General features: G+C 30.2%; 3 protein-coding genes and 1 long non-coding RNA gene across 10 annotated transcripts; 2 read left to right on the top strand and 2 right to left on the bottom strand.

Annotated features, from left to right (window-relative positions):
* Positions 1-366: 366 nt before the first annotated feature.
* On the top strand, positions 367-3,958 carry LOC128884253 (uncharacterized). Of its 3 annotated transcripts, none has more exons than XM_054137510.1 (7): positions 367-738; positions 816-912; positions 985-1,280; positions 1,329-1,451; positions 1,510-1,605; positions 1,664-1,929; positions 1,973-3,957. In XM_054137510.1, exons 1-7 carry the CDS (start codon positions 373-375, stop codon positions 3,624-3,626), a joined length of 2,898 nt encoding a protein of 965 aa, XP_053993485.1. In that variant the 5' UTR covers positions 367-372; the 3' UTR covers positions 3,627-3,957. The 3 variants fall into 3 exon arrangements, with proteins under 3 accessions (XP_053993485.1, XP_053993484.1, XP_053993483.1); XM_054137509.1 differs by having other exon boundaries at positions 816-1,119; positions 1,171-1,280; positions 1,973-3,639; XM_054137508.1 differs by having other exon boundaries at positions 816-1,280; positions 1,973-3,958.
* A 1,763-nt stretch (positions 3,959-5,721) lies between these two features.
* Positions 5,722-6,575, bottom strand: LOC128884255 (uncharacterized). 2 transcript variants are annotated; one of them, XR_008459313.1, is made up of 4 exons: positions 6,229-6,575; positions 6,118-6,163; positions 5,931-6,069; positions 5,748-5,882 (listed from the first exon to the last, which is right to left on the bottom strand). It is a non-coding gene; the product is annotated as an uncharacterized LOC128884255 (long non-coding RNA). The 2 variants fall into 2 exon arrangements; XR_008459312.1 differs by having other exon boundaries at positions 5,722-6,069.
* A 2,531-nt stretch (positions 6,576-9,106) lies between these two features.
* LOC128883778 (non-canonical poly(A) RNA polymerase protein Trf4-1-like) lies at positions 9,107-12,130 on the bottom strand. Of its 2 annotated transcripts, XM_054136475.1 has the most exons (9): positions 11,942-12,129; positions 11,606-11,887; positions 11,423-11,545; positions 11,211-11,371; positions 10,925-11,159; positions 10,538-10,858; positions 10,302-10,361; positions 10,003-10,224; positions 9,107-9,930 (listed from the first exon to the last, which is right to left on the bottom strand). In XM_054136475.1, the coding sequence occupies exons 2-9, from the start codon at positions 11,780-11,782 to the stop codon at positions 9,223-9,225; spliced, it is 2,007 nt and encodes a 668-aa protein (XP_053992450.1). In that variant the 5' UTR covers positions 11,783-11,887; positions 11,942-12,129; the 3' UTR covers positions 9,107-9,222. The 2 variants fall into 2 exon arrangements, with proteins under 2 accessions (XP_053992450.1, XP_053992449.1); XM_054136474.1 differs by having other exon boundaries at positions 11,606-12,130.
* Positions 12,131-12,666: 536 nt separating this feature from the next.
* Positions 12,667-17,934, top strand: LOC128883667 (eukaryotic translation initiation factor 3 subunit L-like). Of its 3 annotated transcripts, none has more exons than XM_054136265.1 (12): positions 12,667-13,006; positions 13,102-14,106; positions 14,168-14,481; positions 14,549-15,809; positions 15,902-16,231; positions 16,291-16,434; positions 16,486-16,539; positions 16,583-16,747; positions 16,801-17,029; positions 17,099-17,284; positions 17,337-17,396; positions 17,447-17,934. In XM_054136265.1, the coding sequence occupies exons 4-12, from the start codon at positions 15,427-15,429 to the stop codon at positions 17,513-17,515; spliced, it is 1,620 nt and encodes a 539-aa protein (XP_053992240.1). In that variant the 5' UTR covers positions 12,667-13,006; positions 13,102-14,106; positions 14,168-14,481; positions 14,549-15,426; the 3' UTR covers positions 17,516-17,934. The 3 variants fall into 3 exon arrangements, with proteins under 3 accessions (XP_053992240.1, XP_053992239.1, XP_053992238.1); XM_054136263.1 differs by having other exon boundaries at positions 12,669-13,006; positions 14,168-14,477; XM_054136264.1 differs by having other exon boundaries at positions 12,668-13,006; positions 13,102-14,477.
* Positions 17,935-18,911: the final 977 nt, after the last annotated feature.

Below are 18,911 nucleotides of genomic sequence, written 5' to 3'. Positions count from 1 at the left end.
GTTCATTTAAATACGTGCTTATTCTGTTCTTATAAATTGATGCATTTGTTTTTTCGTTTTTTAAAAACCTTCAATTGGTTTCATTACACGACACTAAAATACAAAAACATTTCATGTCAACAAAAAACAACACTTATAAAGATGGAGTGGTTAAAGTATGAAAAATTGGTAAGAGACATTTTAACAAACAATTTGTTTACTTGAAGAATTGTTGTTAACATCAAAATTTTGAAATATTCGAGAAGAGAAAATATAATTGAACGTCCCTTATTGTAACATATATGACCGCCTGATTGTGCAGATAGTAATTTAAAATAAAAATATTATTAATCTTATTTACTAGTATTATTTAATACATAATATCAACTTAAAATGGTATCAACTAATAGAGAGAATTCTCCAAAAAAATCAGTTTTTTCATTTTTAAGTGATAGTAAAAATTTGGATAGATCAAATGACTGTAAATCTGTCCACGGAAATAAAAAGTTTTTGGACTTTAAAGAAAAAGACAATACGCTTCATCATGAAAGCGCTTGTGACTCAGGAACACAAAACCATTTAACTTCTTCAGTCGCTTGTAAAATTTCGAATTCCGCTTGGGCTTCAGGACAAAAAAAAGTCAAAACAAGACGCGCGTTACTTGGTAATGTTGCTCGCGAATCTCAAGTGTCAAAAGATCGTAAAGAAATCTCCACCTGTATTTCCAATCATTTGACGCTAAATTCTTTAAAAGAATCAGTAGGTTTTTTGTTTGTTTTCAAACAAAATAGGGTTTTAAGCCGTTTTCAAAATTCTATTTTTCTTATTCAAAATAGATTGATGTAAAGAACTCATTCACAGACGTTTCAGTAAATGTTTCAGCGTCTGAAGCTAATGGAAATCACTCTACAAATTCGTCAAGGTCACTTCCAAGTAATAACAATAATTTTTTCATACAAAAAAAATTCATTGGTGACAGCCTCAATTCAAAAATACTCGTTTCAGAAAACGGTCATAAAAACCGATTGAACACTGATATAAAAGTACAATTAAAACAATTACCTAATGTAAACCCTTCTACTTCCACAATCAATCTATCAAATGAAACAGTTGCTTCAATATCAGCACCTGGTTTGGATGGTAACACAAAGCCAACGAAAACATTAATGAACGCTAACTATATGTCTGAAGGATTATCTTTATTAACGGGAGTTTATAATTTTTTGGTTTTGCAAAAACAACAATTAAATGAAAGAAGCGATGCGTGCCGCCGCGAAGAAAATGTTTTTGACATAACGTTTGTAAGCGGTCTAGTACGGAAATAACGTTAACGAATGTTCTATTTTCAGCACCGAGAACGTCTACTGGATGAAGTGAATCAGTTAAAAAAAGATCAAAATGAATCGATTCTTCGTGAAGATTACGTCAAAGCAGACACCATTGATCAACTTATCAAACAAACCCAAAAAAAAGTATTCTTGTTGTATTAAATCATTTTTTGTCTTTTAATCCATTTTTTTTACTATAAAGCTTGAAGATTTTGAAGAAACGACGTGTTCTTTTCCTTTCGCCTGCTTTGTTGAAATAGAAGAAGCTTTTAATGAAAAATATATCGAATCTACTAATGTAGGAAAGAAATTTTTTTTTTTAAAGTGTGTAATTTGATTTTTACTTCTTGCGGTAGGTCATTCAAAATGTGTTGAATCAATTGGATACCATTCAACATACAATTATAAAAGAAACAAAACAAAAGATAACGTCGTGGCTAAGTGTTATGGAAAAAGATTTTGAACATATACAACGTAATCTTTTTTTGGTAGAAGACGAATATAAAAAAATCAATTTTCAAAAAGAAGGAATTTTAGCTCAACAAGAACGACTCAATGAAGAAATTTTGAAACGATCCTTTGTTTATGAAGGAACTCGACAAAAAGCAGTAGCGAAAGAAAGGTAAAAAAAAACGAACACCCGATGCTTAGCTCTACTATTCTAGTCAGCTTGATCGAGAAATAGAAGACTTAGAGGCTATACTTGCTCAAAAACGTGAGTTTCGTCACCATCTTAAGAATGTTATAGTTAAGAATGAAATTCAAATTAAAAAAATTGAAAGTGATTTCAAAACCAAATTATGTGACATTCAATCCGCGACAAATCAACTAAACAACAAGTTCAAGACCGTTGAATATAAAAGAAAACGTCTTATAACAGATCGTGCTTTACTTGAAAAAAAAACAAAAATATTTACAAATGATGTAAAAGAGGTGACACTACAAATGGGTATGATAATAGTCACACGTCATATACTACGGCAGTATATAATTTTTTCATTCAATCAAGTGAGACCATTACAAAATGCGTTGATTTCCTTAGCTACATGCTTTACTAATATTACTGGTTCTCAATCGTTAGCTAAAGTACGTCACACCATTTCCAGGGCTCGTCAAAAAATAGAATCTCACTTATTAATCGTAAATGACTTGAAAATGAAGCAACTGGTTTTACAAAATCAACTGGATCAATTCTCAAAACAAAAAGATCAAGCAGTTGAACTACGACAATTTCGCGACGCTGCGTGCTTCACAAAGGAAATACAAAGAGTTACAGCTGAAATGGAAACATTAGTATTACAAGTAGATTCAAATGAAAAAGACTTAAACGATGCTTTTTTAACAATACAAGACCTGGAACCTGAAGAAAATAAATTACGTGATAGTATCAATCATTTTATGTGCTTTGCAGGTGACAATTTTTTTCAACATTTACAAATGTATAAAAAAAGTATTGCTTCTATCGTAAATCCAGTGGAGCACCACACGATAAGTCATTGCGATAAGACGTGCTTACCCTGTGAAGTTTTTCTTGAAAAATCAATTGAAGAATACTTACTAATGGTGGAAAATGGAATTCATCAGATGGCTTTACAAACAAAATCCAAGTTTTTATACCCTCCTAGTTTAGTACAGCATATAGCGAACAATTTGAAAAGACAATTTTTTCAGCATCCTTTCATACAAGTGAGTCGCAAAATTTTGCACGCATTTTTCTCTCTGTTTCGTGTCGAAGAAATGGTGTGTGATTCTTTGCGTATGACATGCCTTCGATGGACAGCTCAGGAAAATTTGAACAACACAAATTTAATAATAGAGAACAAATCTTTGAAAAAAATAGAAGAAAAAAAAAAAATCTTGGCTTTTTTATATTTTTGTAAAATGAGACAACGTTTGGTTGAGTTCAATCCATTCGCCCCTTCAAATGCTCAAAACTTTTTAAATGATTTGTCCTATTTAGCTGAGTGTATAATTACAGTCAGAGAAATGAAAAACTTATTTTTAACCTTTAATTTGTCGAACAAGAAGCAAAAATCTTTTTTTGTAAAACATCAAAATTTTACAAAAACAAAGGGTTTGGTTTCCGAAAAATTAAGAAGCAGCAGTTTTTCTTACCATACACCAAATTGCTTAACGACTGATTCTTTATATGGCTTAAGTCAGCAGACTACTCGTCACCATTCTGCAATATTACTTAATAGGGCAGCTCCAAATAATATGTTTTTCAATTCGCTCGACAAGAAAATAAACGATTTGACTGTCGGTATAAAAATTTGTACGAATGACTCACCCTCCAAAATTCGTTCATTATCTATTTAAGTCGTCAAAAAAAATAATTCAATATGTTAAAAAACAGACGGCTATCATGCTATATTGCAGTAGAACTACTTTTTATGTCTTATTAGCTTAACGTTATTTACAAATAAAAGCATTTTATTCAAAATCAAAAAGAAAAAAACGCTTTTAAAACGTTTTTAAATGATTCTTTAAATGGTTAATCTTTAGCATGTTGTAGCTTGGACAACCAGAATTTTTGCGAACGACAAAACGTTCTTTTTAGCTACCATTTCATTTTAGGTGAAAACAAAATTTTTTTTACAATCTTATTTAAATAACCAGTAGACTATTTAGTCAAAAAATTTAAATTAAATACAAAAACAAAACTTAGTTATTAACAAAAAGAATTTCCAGGTTAAAGACCACTTTCCCATTGAATTGAACGACTTACCGTAAATTGATGACCTTTAAACAAACTTCTGCATCAATTAAAGATCACAATTGCAATTTTTGTAGACTGATTATTTTCAATGCATTTTTATCCTTATATTTTATTACTCCATTTCGAATCACATATTTGTGTAAAATATAGTGAGTTATGTGTAGTTTATATATAAAAGACGGCGAATAACTTAGTATTTTGAAAACAAACTTTAAATTTTTAATGAACAATTGAAACGCAGTTAGAAACAATTTCAAGTAAATCATGTGAACAGATATTTTACATTCAAGAAAAACTGAGAAAATTTAAAAAAAGTCAATCGGGTGTTTGCAGTTGTTAAATGGTAAATGAACAAAAATTTTCCTTAAATACATTCTCATGAGTACAGTTTCCTTTTTTTCAAAAAAGAAAGCTTAGTGTAAAACTGATACAGAACGACGCATCTTTTCACACCTCATCCTTAGGTATTACAGCTACTTATTGGATGAACCACTAGATGAAGTTGAGAGTTTTGTATCTGCCTAAACGAAGCATCAGCACGATTTGGTTGTAACCTATTCCTAGACTAATTTCACGGGATGGAATAGCGCCTTCAACAGCAAGAAACTCCCATCTTTTAAATCTTGGATAAAAACCCCATTTATTTTAGTGCTACGAGGGTCGACAAGTTCCATTTAAAGGTTTAAACAGATGAAAACAGTGTAGAAACTTAAAAAAGCGATTGTTCCATATTGAAGGAAACCAAATGTTTGTTGTTTATAAATCTTTGAAATTGACATAGAGAATATTTTTAATTTAATGTGTGGTAGCAAAATTATTTTTATTCTTGTTCGGTTAGAAATGAAAAAGTAATAGGTTTTTCGCGTAGATGAGTACGTGTGTGTGTGTGTGTGTGTGTGTCAACCAATCATGGAATCATACAAGAATCCATATTTACAGAATGTACAAATAAGCAGCTTTAATACTACAAAGAAAGATATTTCGAACATTATTTCAAACAGCTTAACTTACCTTTGTAGGCGGTTAAAAGGGCACAGTGTGAAGAGCCTAATAACGTGTTGTCTACCAAAATTTTAAGAATATCTTCAATTGCCTTACTTTCGACATGAAAAATTGTTATCGGTCAATAAACCATTTCATTATGTCTTCGTCTCTTATTTTTCTGTGTCTATTTTTTAAGTTTGAGAGTTCTTTTGTAATACTAATAGGTTTAGCTTCTATTAAATGTTTGACGTTGTCAACTCAAATAATGTACTGTAACGAAAATCAAAAACGACTTATATAACTTATACAAAATTTCATTGAGAATTACAAAGTGATTGGAACAAGACAAATAAACATGTGCACTTAAATTACTCATGTTATACAACAAAAGCGTTCTTATTTACTAACAATAGAGCAACCCTTATCTACTGTATTTCTAAAAGGCCGATCCCCTTACACGCAAATCGATGGAGATGTTCATTCGAGAGTTGACATTGACTGATGCCTTTCCTCTTGTAAAGTAGATAGGAAGACTGATTCGAACATAGAAAATCTTAAAGGCATGGAGTGCCTACCAAAGGAGTTAAGAAATTGGGAGTCTCTTTTGGTGTCACCATTTAGTGAATTATCTGTGGACAGCCTAACACTGGGTTGAAATTGGATTTGCCTAATGATTTTTTTAAGCAACAAGAAAACTTTTGGTATCGTTCAGCGCTGGTTGCTTGATACGCTGTGAAGTTGAACCATGGGCACAAAGGTTGTTTCACCCTTGCACCGCCGGAAAGAATTGGAAGTAAAGTATATTTTTATGTAAGAGTATTTTTTACGTCAACCAATTGGTCTCTCTACTAATCTCATGAAATTTGTTAACCCTAACATTTCAACAAAATTATTGAATCATAGCTGTTGATTTCATATACCACGCGGTGTCAATTCAATACTAGATCCTTGAGAAAGTCCCCAATTATTTTAACACAAACAACATGAATTTCTTGATTTGCGGAACCCTTGTCCAAACGTTTTTGTTGACATAACTTAACAAATTATCAATGTGTACCCCTATAAAAACTGTAGTTTACCAAAAACACTAAGAGTTTTATGACTCACATCACTGCATTGCAAACGTTATTTTAGTTTTATATGACCAAGTTACCTTAAAATGGCGTAAACAATTTAAGTAAAATGACGTTGTGTGCAAAATAAACAGTTTCATCTTACCGTATTTCACGAGAAAAAAAAGTTCTCACTTTTAATAATCATCCTTAATTTTTGACGAAAAGTATCGGAGATGACAATTTTTAAAAAAATCAGAAACTTACACTTCACACAACAGTTTTAGTAAGCTTCAATTAAATAAATGGAAACGTTCTATCAAGTTGTTTTAAAATTTTTTTTTTTGTAGTATTTAGCACTACCCTAACCGGCAATCCTTTTGTTTTTTTTTCCCAAAATGTTCTATCGATCGTTTGAAAGAACAGTTGAGTTTGTTACTGAACAAATGCAACAGAATTCCGTAAGAGCACCGTTGTTTTTTAGCATTAAAGCGATTTTGTCACAGGTATTGAAATAACACCAATCATGGAAATCAGACGAAGACCAAAACTGATTACTGTCATGTAGAACTACTAATGCTTAAAAGTTTTTGAGATTTTACTATAAAGAATTTAGCAGAAAAAAAGACTTTATTACACCACGTTTATCCGTACTATTTTTGTTGTAACAATTTAAAATTAATGTTTTGTATCATCAGTAGTAACATGAAAAAGATGGACTGTGCATTTCTGAACCATTATTAAATTTATAGTCTTCAACTATGAAATGAAAATTAAAATAAAAAAAAATAATCATAATTTTCCTGTTATTGTGAAACGTGATACATTGTTACAGTGTTTCATCTGACTGGATTGTGTGTTTTTCTCCCCAAAATAAATAGGTGATTTGTATTCAAACAATAAAAACAGTCTTTTTCACGTCTGGTAACAACACTTAATGTTGGTAATTTCTCTTAGCATATGAATCGGAAAAAACGGTGGCAGTCTTTTACACAAAACGTATTATTAATTGACATCATACTTTCCTTAAGCAATGATTTAACTTGGTGTGAGAATGTCTCTCCAGTTTCCCAATACTAATAGGTTGTAAAATTTGATCATAAGTTTTTCTGCAATGATTTTCAGCTTTACATAAACTGAAACAATTTGGTCTGTTAGTATCAATTCTTTGTTTTCATTTGAATTGTCAAAATTTTAAATTACTTTTATTTCTTGTTAAAATATGCAAAAACCTTTTAACGTTTTTTAATAAAACATTTAGAAATTTTATCTCTTTATGTAAGAGCATTTATTGTTTAATGTACACTGTACATCTCAACCATGATACGATAGTGGACGCGTAGTAACATTTTCTGTTACTACTGTAGACTTAAAAGACATTGTTGACAAAAGAAAACATGATCTCTTTCATATAACACAAATGGAGTTGTTTTCTTTGAATTAAAATAAATCGCTCTAATTGTTCATCACACTATCATGCGAGTGAATTTTAATGTAAGGCTTTAATAATAATCGGTTATGTAAAATTTATATAATTTTATGTTGCCTTATAAAAATATACCGAGATCTACTTATGAATTACAGCATGAACCTTTTGTCATATATTTTCTTATTTTTTTGATTAATTTCATAACAAATTTGTCTCAGATCTTTCACTTTATCCTCCGTGGTTTCACTTCATAATCACTAAATTTATTGGCTTAAATTTTTTTTTTATATATAACGTAGTATTAAAACAATTCTTTCTAAAGCGGAATTTGAAGACAAGTATATAATAATATCGCAGTTAGTGAAATATTCAGTAAAAAAGTATATCCGACGGGGGAGATACATTTACTGAGGATGAAAATGTTTTATTTCTTTTAGTAGATGACGGTTTGGAAAATATTTGATTCTCTGAGTAGTGGCAAAAATTTAAAATAATTATTTTATTTTTCTCAACGAAGGAAAAGCAGGCGAAAACAACAACAACTATTTATTGTGTTAATAGAGCTCAACAAAAAACGTTGTTTTTAATAAATTCATTTGTCTCTAATCCACTAAATTTTTGTTTGTATGCCTTTAATAATATTCACGAAAATTCACGTTTTATTCTGCGCGATGACATTAAAGTTAGAATTAAAGGTTTCAATCGTGTGGTTACTAGGTTACACTAATCACTGCGTTGAATTGGTCTAGCAATAGAGTGAAACTAAACTCTACCGGTGAATTGCTCAAGCAACGACGAAACTTGCCGTTTCATTCTGCTACCTTTTTGACGGCAAGGCTGCAAAGCATAATTATGAGCTCTGAAAAGCTTTCTCATTATATGACGGTCTCTAGTTCACTCTAGCTCATAAATTGAACCCTAGTGGTCAATTAATTAACCAACGAGAAGATTCTTTCTTTTATATATTATTGCTCTCACAAACAGATTAGAAAAAACCAAATATTTGCTCTGCAAAAATGTCTCATGGTGTAGCGGTTCTTAAATAATGAAAAACAAAATTTGAATGTGTTTTTTTATCAATAAAATTATGTTTTCAATTTTGTTGTTTTAACTAATAAATGCGTTTTAAAGGATAAGGAAAAATGAGTCTAGACCGAAACCATGTTCAAAGTTTGAGTTATGAATAAAAATGTAAAATAAAAATATTCTCAAAATAATCTAGTGTAACTTTGGACACAACGCAGACTATAGTTTTCAAAATCTAGGCAACGTCGTTTTTTAGTAAATATATTTTTTTTAAAAAAATTTCCTAATAGACTGCATATATGTTTGTAATACGCATATTTTGTCCTTAATACTTTGATTTATTGTTGAAATGAAAAGTAATTCATTTTTTCCACTTGTAATTTTTGGCTGCCAGGGTTTGCATATTTTTTTGTTCGTCTTCACTATCTTTTGTGCTAAAATCAATACATGGTGACAGAAAACAAAGGTTGAAGGGTGTTTAGTGAAATGTTAAACTGTAAAGAGAACTCGGAATTGGTTTTCCTTAAACCGTTATTGGGTTGTTAGTCAACGCGATTTTTTCTTTTCAAATTACAATAAAGCTGAAAAATAAAAAAATATAATTTTGTTTTAAAAATTTTATAAGGGATATGAATAGTTTTTTTTTGCATTGTAAGCACTCTATTTTCTGAAAAAGCAAATTGTTTTTATTTAATTAATTTTTTTTTAGTTATTAAATGTTTTATCCCATTTATCTGTAGTACTTGATTGTAAGAATTTCTCAATAGGTTTAAGTTGAGACAATTCGAGTACATTAAGATCAACGGCGTTTCCACTATTCTCCTCTGAACGTTGTTGATTTTTTTCATGCTCTTTTTTTGAAGTTTTGTAAGAATGAGTGACGTCAATAGCATTATTTTTAGAAGTCAAACGGAAATTTTCTGCTTGCTTATTGAAATCATGCGCGTTTTTATCAATTCGATCTCTTTTTTTTTTTAACACTTTTCTGTTAATTTTTTCAATTGAATTTCCTGCAGAAAAAATATCTTTTTCAACCTGCTTTAAAAGTTCTTTACACAATGTTGGCTTAGGACGAAGAGTTCCAACAGGTTGATTAAAATAACCTTTTATACTTTGCCACCAAAGACTTGATTCTAGTTTAGTTTCATTTGAAAATATAAAAGGAGTGCGATGACGATACGTCATTAAAGGATCTGTTGTAAAGATAAAACGATTAACAATGGATTCTCTTCTGTCAAACGTGTTTTTATTCCATCGAGTTAAAACTTCTGCTAAATCTAGGAAGCTCTGTCTGAAACAATTTCGAACTGTTCGAATTTCAAAAGAATTTCTTCCTATATCCATGTCAGGTGCCAATGGACTTTCAACAGCTAACATACCAGGCTTGTCTGTATTCATCCAATGCTTTTTATCCTAAAGAAAATTGAAGAAAAAAAAATTTCTATATGATTTTATGTACACTTTTCTTAAGAAGAATGAGCATACTTTATTAATATATCTGCCTCCGTTTCGAACCGAAATGCAGATAGCATCATAATTAAAATCCATACCATATAGTTTAAAAAAATCTAAAACAAGGTGGCCTAATCCCACGGAAGAAGAAAGCTTTTCACACGCTAAAATTTTATGTTGTTGCAAAAAGCTTAAGCAAAGAACAAAAAGTAAATATGAGCCTATACCACCACGATAAGTTTCCCCTAGTCTTCTCTTAAAAGTAAAAAAAAAACCATTTTTTATTTTTTTAGAAATTTGTTCTACTAACTAAAAATGTATTATTTTTTTACCTGGTAAAGAAATAATTTTATAATCATAATTAAAGGGCGTAACCAAGGATACAATTCTAACTACAATCAGTTCAGACAATTATGTGATACTATGGACTTCTATTATTTTTCATTTATAATATAAAAATCTATATAAAACTTTTATCTTTTTTTCTTGAACCAAAACTATTTTGGTTTTTATTAAGCCTAAATGTTTTTTTAATTTTAAAGGACAAAATAACAATTTTTAATAATACCTGACGACATATGAAATGCGACGTATCCATTGCACTTTCTGTATTGAGAGATAAATCGACAGAAATACCCGTTTCGCTATCAATATACTTCACGATAGGAACACGTGCAGAGGAGATCACCTCCACTGCAACGGGTATACCTAATCGAGCTAGAGATATTGTGAGCATTTTTAAGTTTAAAATTTGTGATCCTTCAACATCCATAATAGAAATATCCATATCTCCAACTGGTAACCATAAACCTGTGTAGTAGGATCCAAAAGGAGTCACTGTACAATTGGGCCACAAGGATTTAGCGACAAGAGTTATTTTAGCTAAAACCTGAAAGAAATACGTTTGCGATATCAAAAATATTTTTTTTTTATTGAAACACAACAAAGAATTTACTCTTTGTCTTAAAAGAATTTCTTCAGGTGTGGGGTCTAACCATAATAAAAGAGCGTGTAATTCTTCATGAAACCGACCAAAAAAATCCAGATTTTCATTAATATCATGTAACGCAGATACCCAATCATATTTATAAATCCGCGTTTTTTTTTTATTCATGATTGATTGTTTTTTTTTTCGTAAATACGTTGAATTCTTTCCATTAAAACCTAAAAAATAGTACCAAGGTGGATCTCTAGTAAACAAGAAGAGATTAAAGCTTGAATAAGATTACACATTAAATTACCCTTCTAAAAGACGTGGAACGGAGACGGAAAAAATGGAAGATGTTGTTTGAGACAAATCTGAGGGAGTGACAGAATCTTTTGTGTGACTGCTCTCCTGTGAAACTTCATCCACAGCCATTTGCTTTGTTGTCGTTGCACGAGATGATGATTCATCCATATTCTTTTATAAAACAAGTGTGAAACATGCGAGGAACAAAACACTTGCACTTACGGAAGAACTACTTGCACTACTCGTGATTGATTGCGTCTTAGAAGGGAGAGCGATTGTGATAGAGTCACTTGGGGCATATGGAACATTTTTTTTAGGAGGTTTTATATTGGTTTTCAAAAGATCCTAGAACAAGATAATAAAACGCGTGTTAATACCAAAGTAATATTAAAGTGTTCATCATACACGTAATTTTTTATTGATAGCTTCTTGCCTCTCAATGACTTCAGTATCAAGAGGTAAAATTTGAAATCCACCAACAGGTTGTTTATCGGAACAACAAAACTGTGAAAAGATACAAGGATTCGTTGGATTGAAATGAGAAGGAACGGATGTTCTTAGAGGAACTATTTGTTGCGACATTGAAATTGAAGACGTTTTTAAGGGAGTTTTCCCATTGGATTCAATGTCATTCGTTTCAGGTAATAAATAAGTGTTTGAAGCTTTCTTAAATCGTTCTGGAATGATCTTTTCAGAAACAAGCATACTTGTAGGTAATTTTCAAAAAATACACAATGTTACTTTTTTAAAAGCTAATGGTCATTACTAAATATGTAGCAAAAAAAAGAAATTTGGTGTTTCAGTAAATTGTTTTGATGTTCCACTGCCTCCACAATAAGTTTTAAACATTATAACAAAGTATTGTTTTGAAAAAAAAACATTTTAGAATTTTTTTAGAAACAACTTATGTTAAAAAAAAAATACTTTAAGCAAAGATTGCCTATATTTTAAGTAGACCAAGTAACGTTTTTCATGGTAGCAAAACGAATCTGCATGTCAGTTAGAAGAAAAGAGAAATGTTGTTTGAAAAATTAAGAAACATAAAATTTCTTTTAAAAATCGAAGTGAAATCAATATTTAAAATTTTCTCAGCTACAATAGAAATATTCATTTAAACGTGTATTTACAATTGAGCATTATCAACATTTTATTTGTATTACTTCCAAAACGTTAAAAGATAAAATATTTTTTATATTACTCGAGCGAAATGCAGATAAGGTTTTTCTTGATTGTATCATTTTTTAAGTACTACAGTAGTTTTTTAATGTAACAAATTACTGCATATTACATTATAAAGTAATGATAAAACAGGTTAGTATAAAAAATGCGGAAATGGGTCATGATTTCGACTTGTCGTTCTGTGACTACCATAAACAAAATAAGAACCAACAATTATTTTTTCTAGGTTTTTACTTTTAGGTGTGATTCATTTTTTTTTTGAATCTGAGTAATCATATTTAATTTTAAGTAGATTTAGATTTAACTTTTAACAAAAAAAGTTAAAAAAAAGTAGTTAATTTTAAAATTCTCTCTTATTTGAAAAAAAAAATGTTACCGTACCTGTTTGTGCATCTGTAGTAACATGCTAATAGCTATTGTACACCATCAAATTGTTTACGAGACTCAAGAGAAGCAGCATGCTATCCTAATACAGCAAACTTGTTATAGGACGGGTTCGTGCAGTTAATGGACTAGGATTAGAAAATAATAACATTTTTTTTTATATAATGTAAGAATTTTCTTAATTTTAGGGAGAGTGTTTAAAGTTCAAAATTTGTCATTATTTGGAGTTGGGACGGTGCTAAGGTAACACATTACATTTTTTAAGTATCGAATGAAATTGAAAAAAAAATATATATACATGAAACTATAACACGAATTGTGTCATTTCAATATTATAGAAATTGTTTTGACAAAGGATGTTTCTTCTTGGTTTGCTCGTACAAATCCATTTATGTTTATGGTTCCTATCAATAATAACCATATTGCATATTGGTCGAAGTGTGGCGACCCCTAATACATCCATACCTGCCGAATTATATTCGTTTTTAGATGCTATTCTTCCATCTGTCTCTTCGAATAATGAATATGTTAATCATGCTGAAAATTCGCGGTACCCAGATTTACACGCACAACGTTTTTCAAATTTTTTGAACGAATCTCTGACTTCTCTAGAACCGGCTTTCAACTAAAAGAATTACACTATTTTTCTTGAAACCACCCTGGTTTTTCCAAATTTTCAGCAATGGCATTAATATATATCTGATACACTTTTATGACATTCATTAAAGTATTCTTTAGTGCATGGATTCCAGAGTTTGTGAAAGTTCAACTTCTTCCTTTTCATGTAGTATGCTAATAACAATAATTATTTTTTTAATCATCTGAAATCATTATCACCCTTAATACGGAGTTTATTTATTAAATATGTCTTCAGTTTAGTTTTGAGTTCATATTTCAAACGACGTGTTTTATTTTGAAATGTGACTGGTTAGGAATCACATTTATATACTACGGAAAACGGTATAAAAAATATGTGTTTTTTTCTATTATCAATATCAAAGTGATTCGCGTGGAAATAGAAAAACTAAATGAATGTACTTTAACGCAAAAATTTTACTACTATAACAATGATAAATTTTTTATTTTAAATTTTTTTTTGTATTCATGAAAAAAATTCCGAATTGTTTTCAAAATTAACACGATCCGTTATGTTAAAGGAACCGTGTCGTTGTCATTATAAAACAAATTCTTAAAGTAATCAGAGCAACGTTTTTCATTGCAATTTTGTAAAAGAAAGAAGCATAAAAAAACGTTGTCATCATGGAGTTCACACCACAAAACGGAAATGTTAAGTGAAGCAAGTTTTTTTAATAAGTAATCGATTGAAATTTTTTTTTTTTCTTGTAAGGTTTTATTTTTAATTCGACAGAAACATTTTATATATCTGTAATTGTTATTTTAAAGGCGATTATTATATAAGAAAATCTTTTTTCGTAATTAGAAAAAAAAACAAAGAGGTTTTTCTAATAGAGCTAGGAGTTTCCTCAACCTGAAAAATATTTTATGAGAAAAGGAAGCATTAACACAATGCAGTCATCAGGAAAGACTAATGATCGAAAAAGAAATGTTTTTATTGTGATAACATAAATTCGTGAGGATTGATTCTTTTGTCCAGTGAAATGAAGCAGGTGTGCTTGTAACTTGTATCAAAAAACTTGAGTATCTTCACAAATGAAAGGGAATAGTGGGGAAAAGCAATCAAATCAGGCTAACTGTAGGTGAATTGATAATGCGGCATTATGTAATACATACATTTCATAATGAATGGACTTATGTGCTTTCTAGGAGGATATAATTGAAGAATAGGCATTGAAACGGTTTTATTTCAGGTATATTGAATGATTGCAGCTCTATGAGCGTGTATGTTTTTAAAAGATAGCGTTTTTGAATGAACTGCGAATTGAGCTAGCTGTTATGTAAAATGATAATTTTTGTCAAGCTATGATCAATGAAAATTGAAACTAGCTAAAAAAGCTAAGCATTCGTTAAACTTTTTTATACCGGAAAAAAATTTCACTTCGTTTGGTTGTCCTTTTTACATAGTGAAATGGTCTAACATACAAGTTTTTATGCGTTCTATAAACAATTTTAAAAACATGAATGTAACAAAATAACCAGTTAAATTGCATTGAATTGTGTTTACATAATTTACTGCAAAGCATATTTTATCAACTCACAAACACATTGATGCAATAACCTTTTTTTTTTCTTTTTTGTCATTTGATTTTTAAAAATTGTTATTCTTTTTAATTCCAAAATCTAGTCAACAATGTAATATACAATAAATAATTGGCTTTTTATGTAGTAAGAATTTTACGAATGTGACAATTTTAAAGTTTTGTTGTGTTTTAAAAAAACCTTGGATTGATATGCGTATTTTATTTCCATACACCTATCAATGAACACCAAAAACTCAAAAGAATTGGAATGAGAAGTGGATTATGCTGAACTGTTGAGAACTAAGAGAGATTTAATGAATTTTTATGTTCCTTACACTTTGTTCTTTAAGTTCCTCATGAAGACGTCGCATGCACGGGACAGTGTGGTTCAGCTGATGAGTGGCGAGTCAAATTTATGAGTGTTTCTTGCGTTGAGGTCTTTGTATTAAAAGGGATTTTGTAGGTGGCATTTGAGACAAGGAAGGAGAAAAACATTATATCAAAATGGAGGCGACTGGTCAACTAGAGGAAAAACCTAAAATGGCCCCTATACCAGCAGAAGTTGAAACGTTTCTTATTGACCTACATACAGCAATGTTTGAACGAGATGAAGAACAAATGAAACGATTGTATGATCATGATTTTAATAGTTTAACAGAAAAATATTATTCTAAGATAAGTTGGTTGCCTTCTTCGCGAGTTGAAGAGTTTTATGTACAGCGTAATATGTGTCATCCTCTTCTGATGGCGTTGTATTGTCAACTTTATTACCGTCATTTACTTGCACGTTGTCCTTCGGAAGCCTCGTTGCATGAACGATATTATTCGTTTTATCATTTCATGAAACTTTTTGATTACTTTATTGCTCAAGAATGCTCTCCAGAAAAGTATGTTTGACTGTTTGATAGACTGTATGAAACAAAAAACAATTTCAAATGACGCTTGTAATTTTTTTTTTGAAACTGTGCTTTTCATATAGTGAATTCACTTTACCCCTTCCAACTCAATGGTTATGGGATATAGTAGATGAATTCGTTTACCAGTTTCAAGAATTTCAACGCTGGATAGGTCAATTTTCAAAATGTATATCAGAAAATGAAGTTGCTATGCAAACTCTGCATCAATGTTCTAATGCGTGGAGAGCATCTGATGTTTTTCAAACTTTGTATCTAATTATTGAAGCTTCGGGTATCAATGTTTATTTAGAAAATGAGAATAGTCAAAATGATGGAATCGCGACGCTTCGCAATATGAAGGAACCAACTTTTCCTATTCTTTTGGGCTATTTTTCAATTATTTCTCTCATGCGGTATGTTAACAAGTTGTTGTTGTTTTTGTACCAAAATAGGTATTTCTTTTTAACAACAGACTTCATGTAGCTATAGGAGATTACAAAACAGCCTTCCATGTTGCTAGGAATATAAGACTCTCAACGAATGCTTTGTATTGGAAAGTTCCAGCATGCCACGTCACTTTATTTTATAATCTGAGTTTTGCTTATATGATGATGAGGTCTGTGTGATCAATTTTGTTGTGTTATAATTAACACTTTTTTTTTTTAAGGCGTTATCAAGATGCATTGCGTGTTTTATCCCAAGTTTTAGTTTTTCTTAGCAAGTAATAACATAAATAGAAAATCGCGTGTATTTTTTTTTATCAGGAGTCGTGGTTATCTTTCAACACAAGGTTATCAACATGATGTGATGGCTCGAATGACTGATAAAATGTATCATGTTGTTATGCTATGCCATGCGTTAAGTCCTAGCCGTTTGGAAAATTCCATTCAATCACGGTTACAAGAAAAATTAGCTGATAAGTATTGCAAGTAAGTTGATTTCATTTAAAAAAAAATACCCGTATAAAAAAAAAACACTTTAGATTGCAATCAGATAATGAAGAGGCTTATAAAGAAGTGTTTGTTAAAGCGTGTCCCAAATTTGTGACACCCGTTATTTGTTCGTTCAATGATCCCCGCGAAGTACTCGAAATCGATCAACAAGAACCTTTGAATCGCCAACTAAATGTTTTTTTAAAAGATGTTTTTTATCAACATCGTGTCTTTAATGTCCGCTCCGTTGCGAAACTTTATAACAATTTATCTCTTTCCGTAAGTCGTTTGTAGCATTGGTTTTTTTTTTTTTTAAATAAATGTCGTTTTTTTTATACTACTTTTTAGAAATTAGCAAATTTAATGGATTTGACACAAAAAAATGCTGTCGAGATCGTTCGTTCCGAAATGTTGTGTGTTAAAAGTCGTGCTGAACAAGTTATTTGGAAGAGTGGATCCTTACTTGACGGAGAACGTGTTGAGCTTCTAAACGATTTAGATATTTATTTGGATACGGATACGATCCACGTCAAAGTTAGCTTACAAAACATTTTTAAAAAAGTTAATTTGTATATATATTGAATAGAATCTTGCAACGCATGAAAATTTCGTCCACGCATTTGTTGAGCAAATTCAGAGAATCAAGGTATAATACAGATCATTTTTGAGAGTCTACTATTATTTATTGTATGTCAGGATCTGACAAATATGGTTAATACAACCGGTAAAGCTGAAGTAAAGAAGAATATTTTAAACCCGGTGTAAAATGTTTTATCCTTTTTTTCTCTCAAAAAAAACGTTTTTGTTAAAAGAAAGTCAACCTACAAACCATGAGTGACATAAAAAGTATTACCCTTTAATTGTCATACTGAACAAATCAAGTAGATTTTTGTTATCACACTTAAGATATGAATAATCATGCTAAAAGAAAATGACTTTTTTTTTTTTTATATTAAGAAAACATTGATTTTATTAATTATTTTTTGTTTATCTAAAAAAAATATTCATTTTCTTGATACTTAAAGCAAATAGAAAGAGAAATGCGTTGTTCTTTAATTCGTCAATAATGAAAGAAATTTGAATCTTCATATGCGTTGTTTTAAGATTTTATCGTAGTTTTTGTACTCTATTGACGTGTTCCTAAATGTTAAAAATAATCCACTATTCCTAAAACAAAAATAGTTTTTCATTCACTTGTTAATGTTTTTGGAATTAAATTATATTAGTTCTATGAAGAAAACCATCTCGTCTTTTTGTTGTCGCATCAAATCAGATAACTTTTTTACAACAGAAATTTCGAAAGGTTATCACAATAGTTTCAGCACACTACATGTTTTGCCATTTGTTAAAAATAAAAAGACATACACGGACTTGTTTTAGAAAAATTAGTAGGCTCGTTTGATAGTATCTATAAATCAGCTTTTAAGGTTTGAATGAAAGAGCTCACGAAATCGTGTGACATATCAAAATTCATTGAAAAAATTACAAAAGAAAAAAAATAAAGTTTTGAACCACAAAAAAAAAAGTGAATAATACTGAATCAAGAAATGCAAATAGTGTTCATAGTCCTACGTCACTGGAATCAATATTGAACTTTATCGACAATTCGTACTTGCTAGAAAGGCTGCACAACATTTAAGCGATAGGACATTTGTTTTGACCGGTCACATGTAGTTATGTTGTTTTATATAAATATCAAGTATAAAACCATCCAATTTTATTCAAACCATTCAAGTTAAAGTTATAGTAAAGTCGTTTAATAGACGAAAGCTGTCAATGGTTTTAACGGCAATTAACGAAATTGATCATTTACTTTTCTTATACTTGTTTCTTTCTACTGGAAAAGAAAGTGTACTATTATAATTACATTGTTGATGTCACTATTCTACGCTTATCTTTTCGGTTTTCATACATATACAAACTAAAAGATTATAATAGATATACACTATTTTTGCAAAAATATAAAGTAGAGAAGATATTAAGCTACTCGACGACATTGACGGAAGGAAACGCAACTGCGACCGAAAACAACCCCACTGTATGAGACATAGCACGCCCTTGTTCGACAAATGAAAGATTTTTATTATTATGCTTTATAAACAGTTCACTCTATCAAAAAGAAATTGATTTTAAACTGAACAAATTGCTTGTAATAAAGAAA

The sequence above is a fragment of the Hylaeus volcanicus genome, unplaced genomic scaffold (assembly GCF_026283585.1).
Source record: "Hylaeus volcanicus isolate JK05 unplaced genomic scaffold, UHH_iyHylVolc1.0_haploid 12237, whole genome shotgun sequence".
NCBI classification, from domain to species: domain Eukaryota; kingdom Metazoa; phylum Arthropoda; class Insecta; order Hymenoptera; family Colletidae; genus Hylaeus; species Hylaeus volcanicus.
Note: the sequence above shows the minus strand (reverse complement) of the source record. Positions and strands in the feature narration are given on the sequence as shown.

What these genes read in the sequence shown, in the direction of transcription:
- LOC128883778 (XM_054136474.1), bottom strand. Translation starts at nt 11,905, where the DNA reads ATGCTTGTTTCTGAAAAGATCATTCCAGAACGATTTAAGAAAGCTTCA. An exon ending in AAATTCTTTTAAGACAAAGA is followed by an intron (nt 10,859 to 10,924) that starts GTAAATTCTTTG and finishes TATTTCTTTCAG; the next exon opens with GTTTTAGCTAAAATAACTCT. An exon ending in CGCATTTCATATGTCGTCAG is followed by an intron (nt 10,362 to 10,537) that starts GTATTATTAAAA and finishes AACTGATTGTAG; the next exon opens with TTAGAATTGTATCCTTGGTT.
- LOC128884253 (XM_054137508.1), top strand. Translation starts at nt 373, where the DNA reads ATGGTATCAACTAATAGAGAGAATTCTCCAAAAAAATCAGTTTTTTCA. An exon ending in TAAATTCTTTAAAAGAATCA is followed by an intron (nt 739 to 815) that starts GTAGGTTTTTTG and finishes TATTCAAAATAG; the next exon opens with ATTGATGTAAAGAACTCATT. An exon ending in AAAGCAGTAGCGAAAGAAAG is followed by an intron (nt 1,930 to 1,972) that starts GTAAAAAAAAAC and finishes CTACTATTCTAG; the next exon opens with TCAGCTTGATCGAGAAATAG.
- LOC128883667 (XM_054136265.1), top strand. Translation starts at nt 15,427, where the DNA reads ATGGAGGCGACTGGTCAACTAGAGGAAAAACCTAAAATGGCCCCTATA. An exon ending in CAAGAATGCTCTCCAGAAAA is followed by an intron (nt 15,810 to 15,901) that starts GTATGTTTGACT and finishes CTTTTCATATAG; the next exon opens with TGAATTCACTTTACCCCTTC. An exon ending in AGCAAATTCAGAGAATCAAG is followed by an intron (nt 17,397 to 17,446) that starts GTATAATACAGA and finishes ATTGTATGTCAG; the next exon opens with GATCTGACAAATATGGTTAA.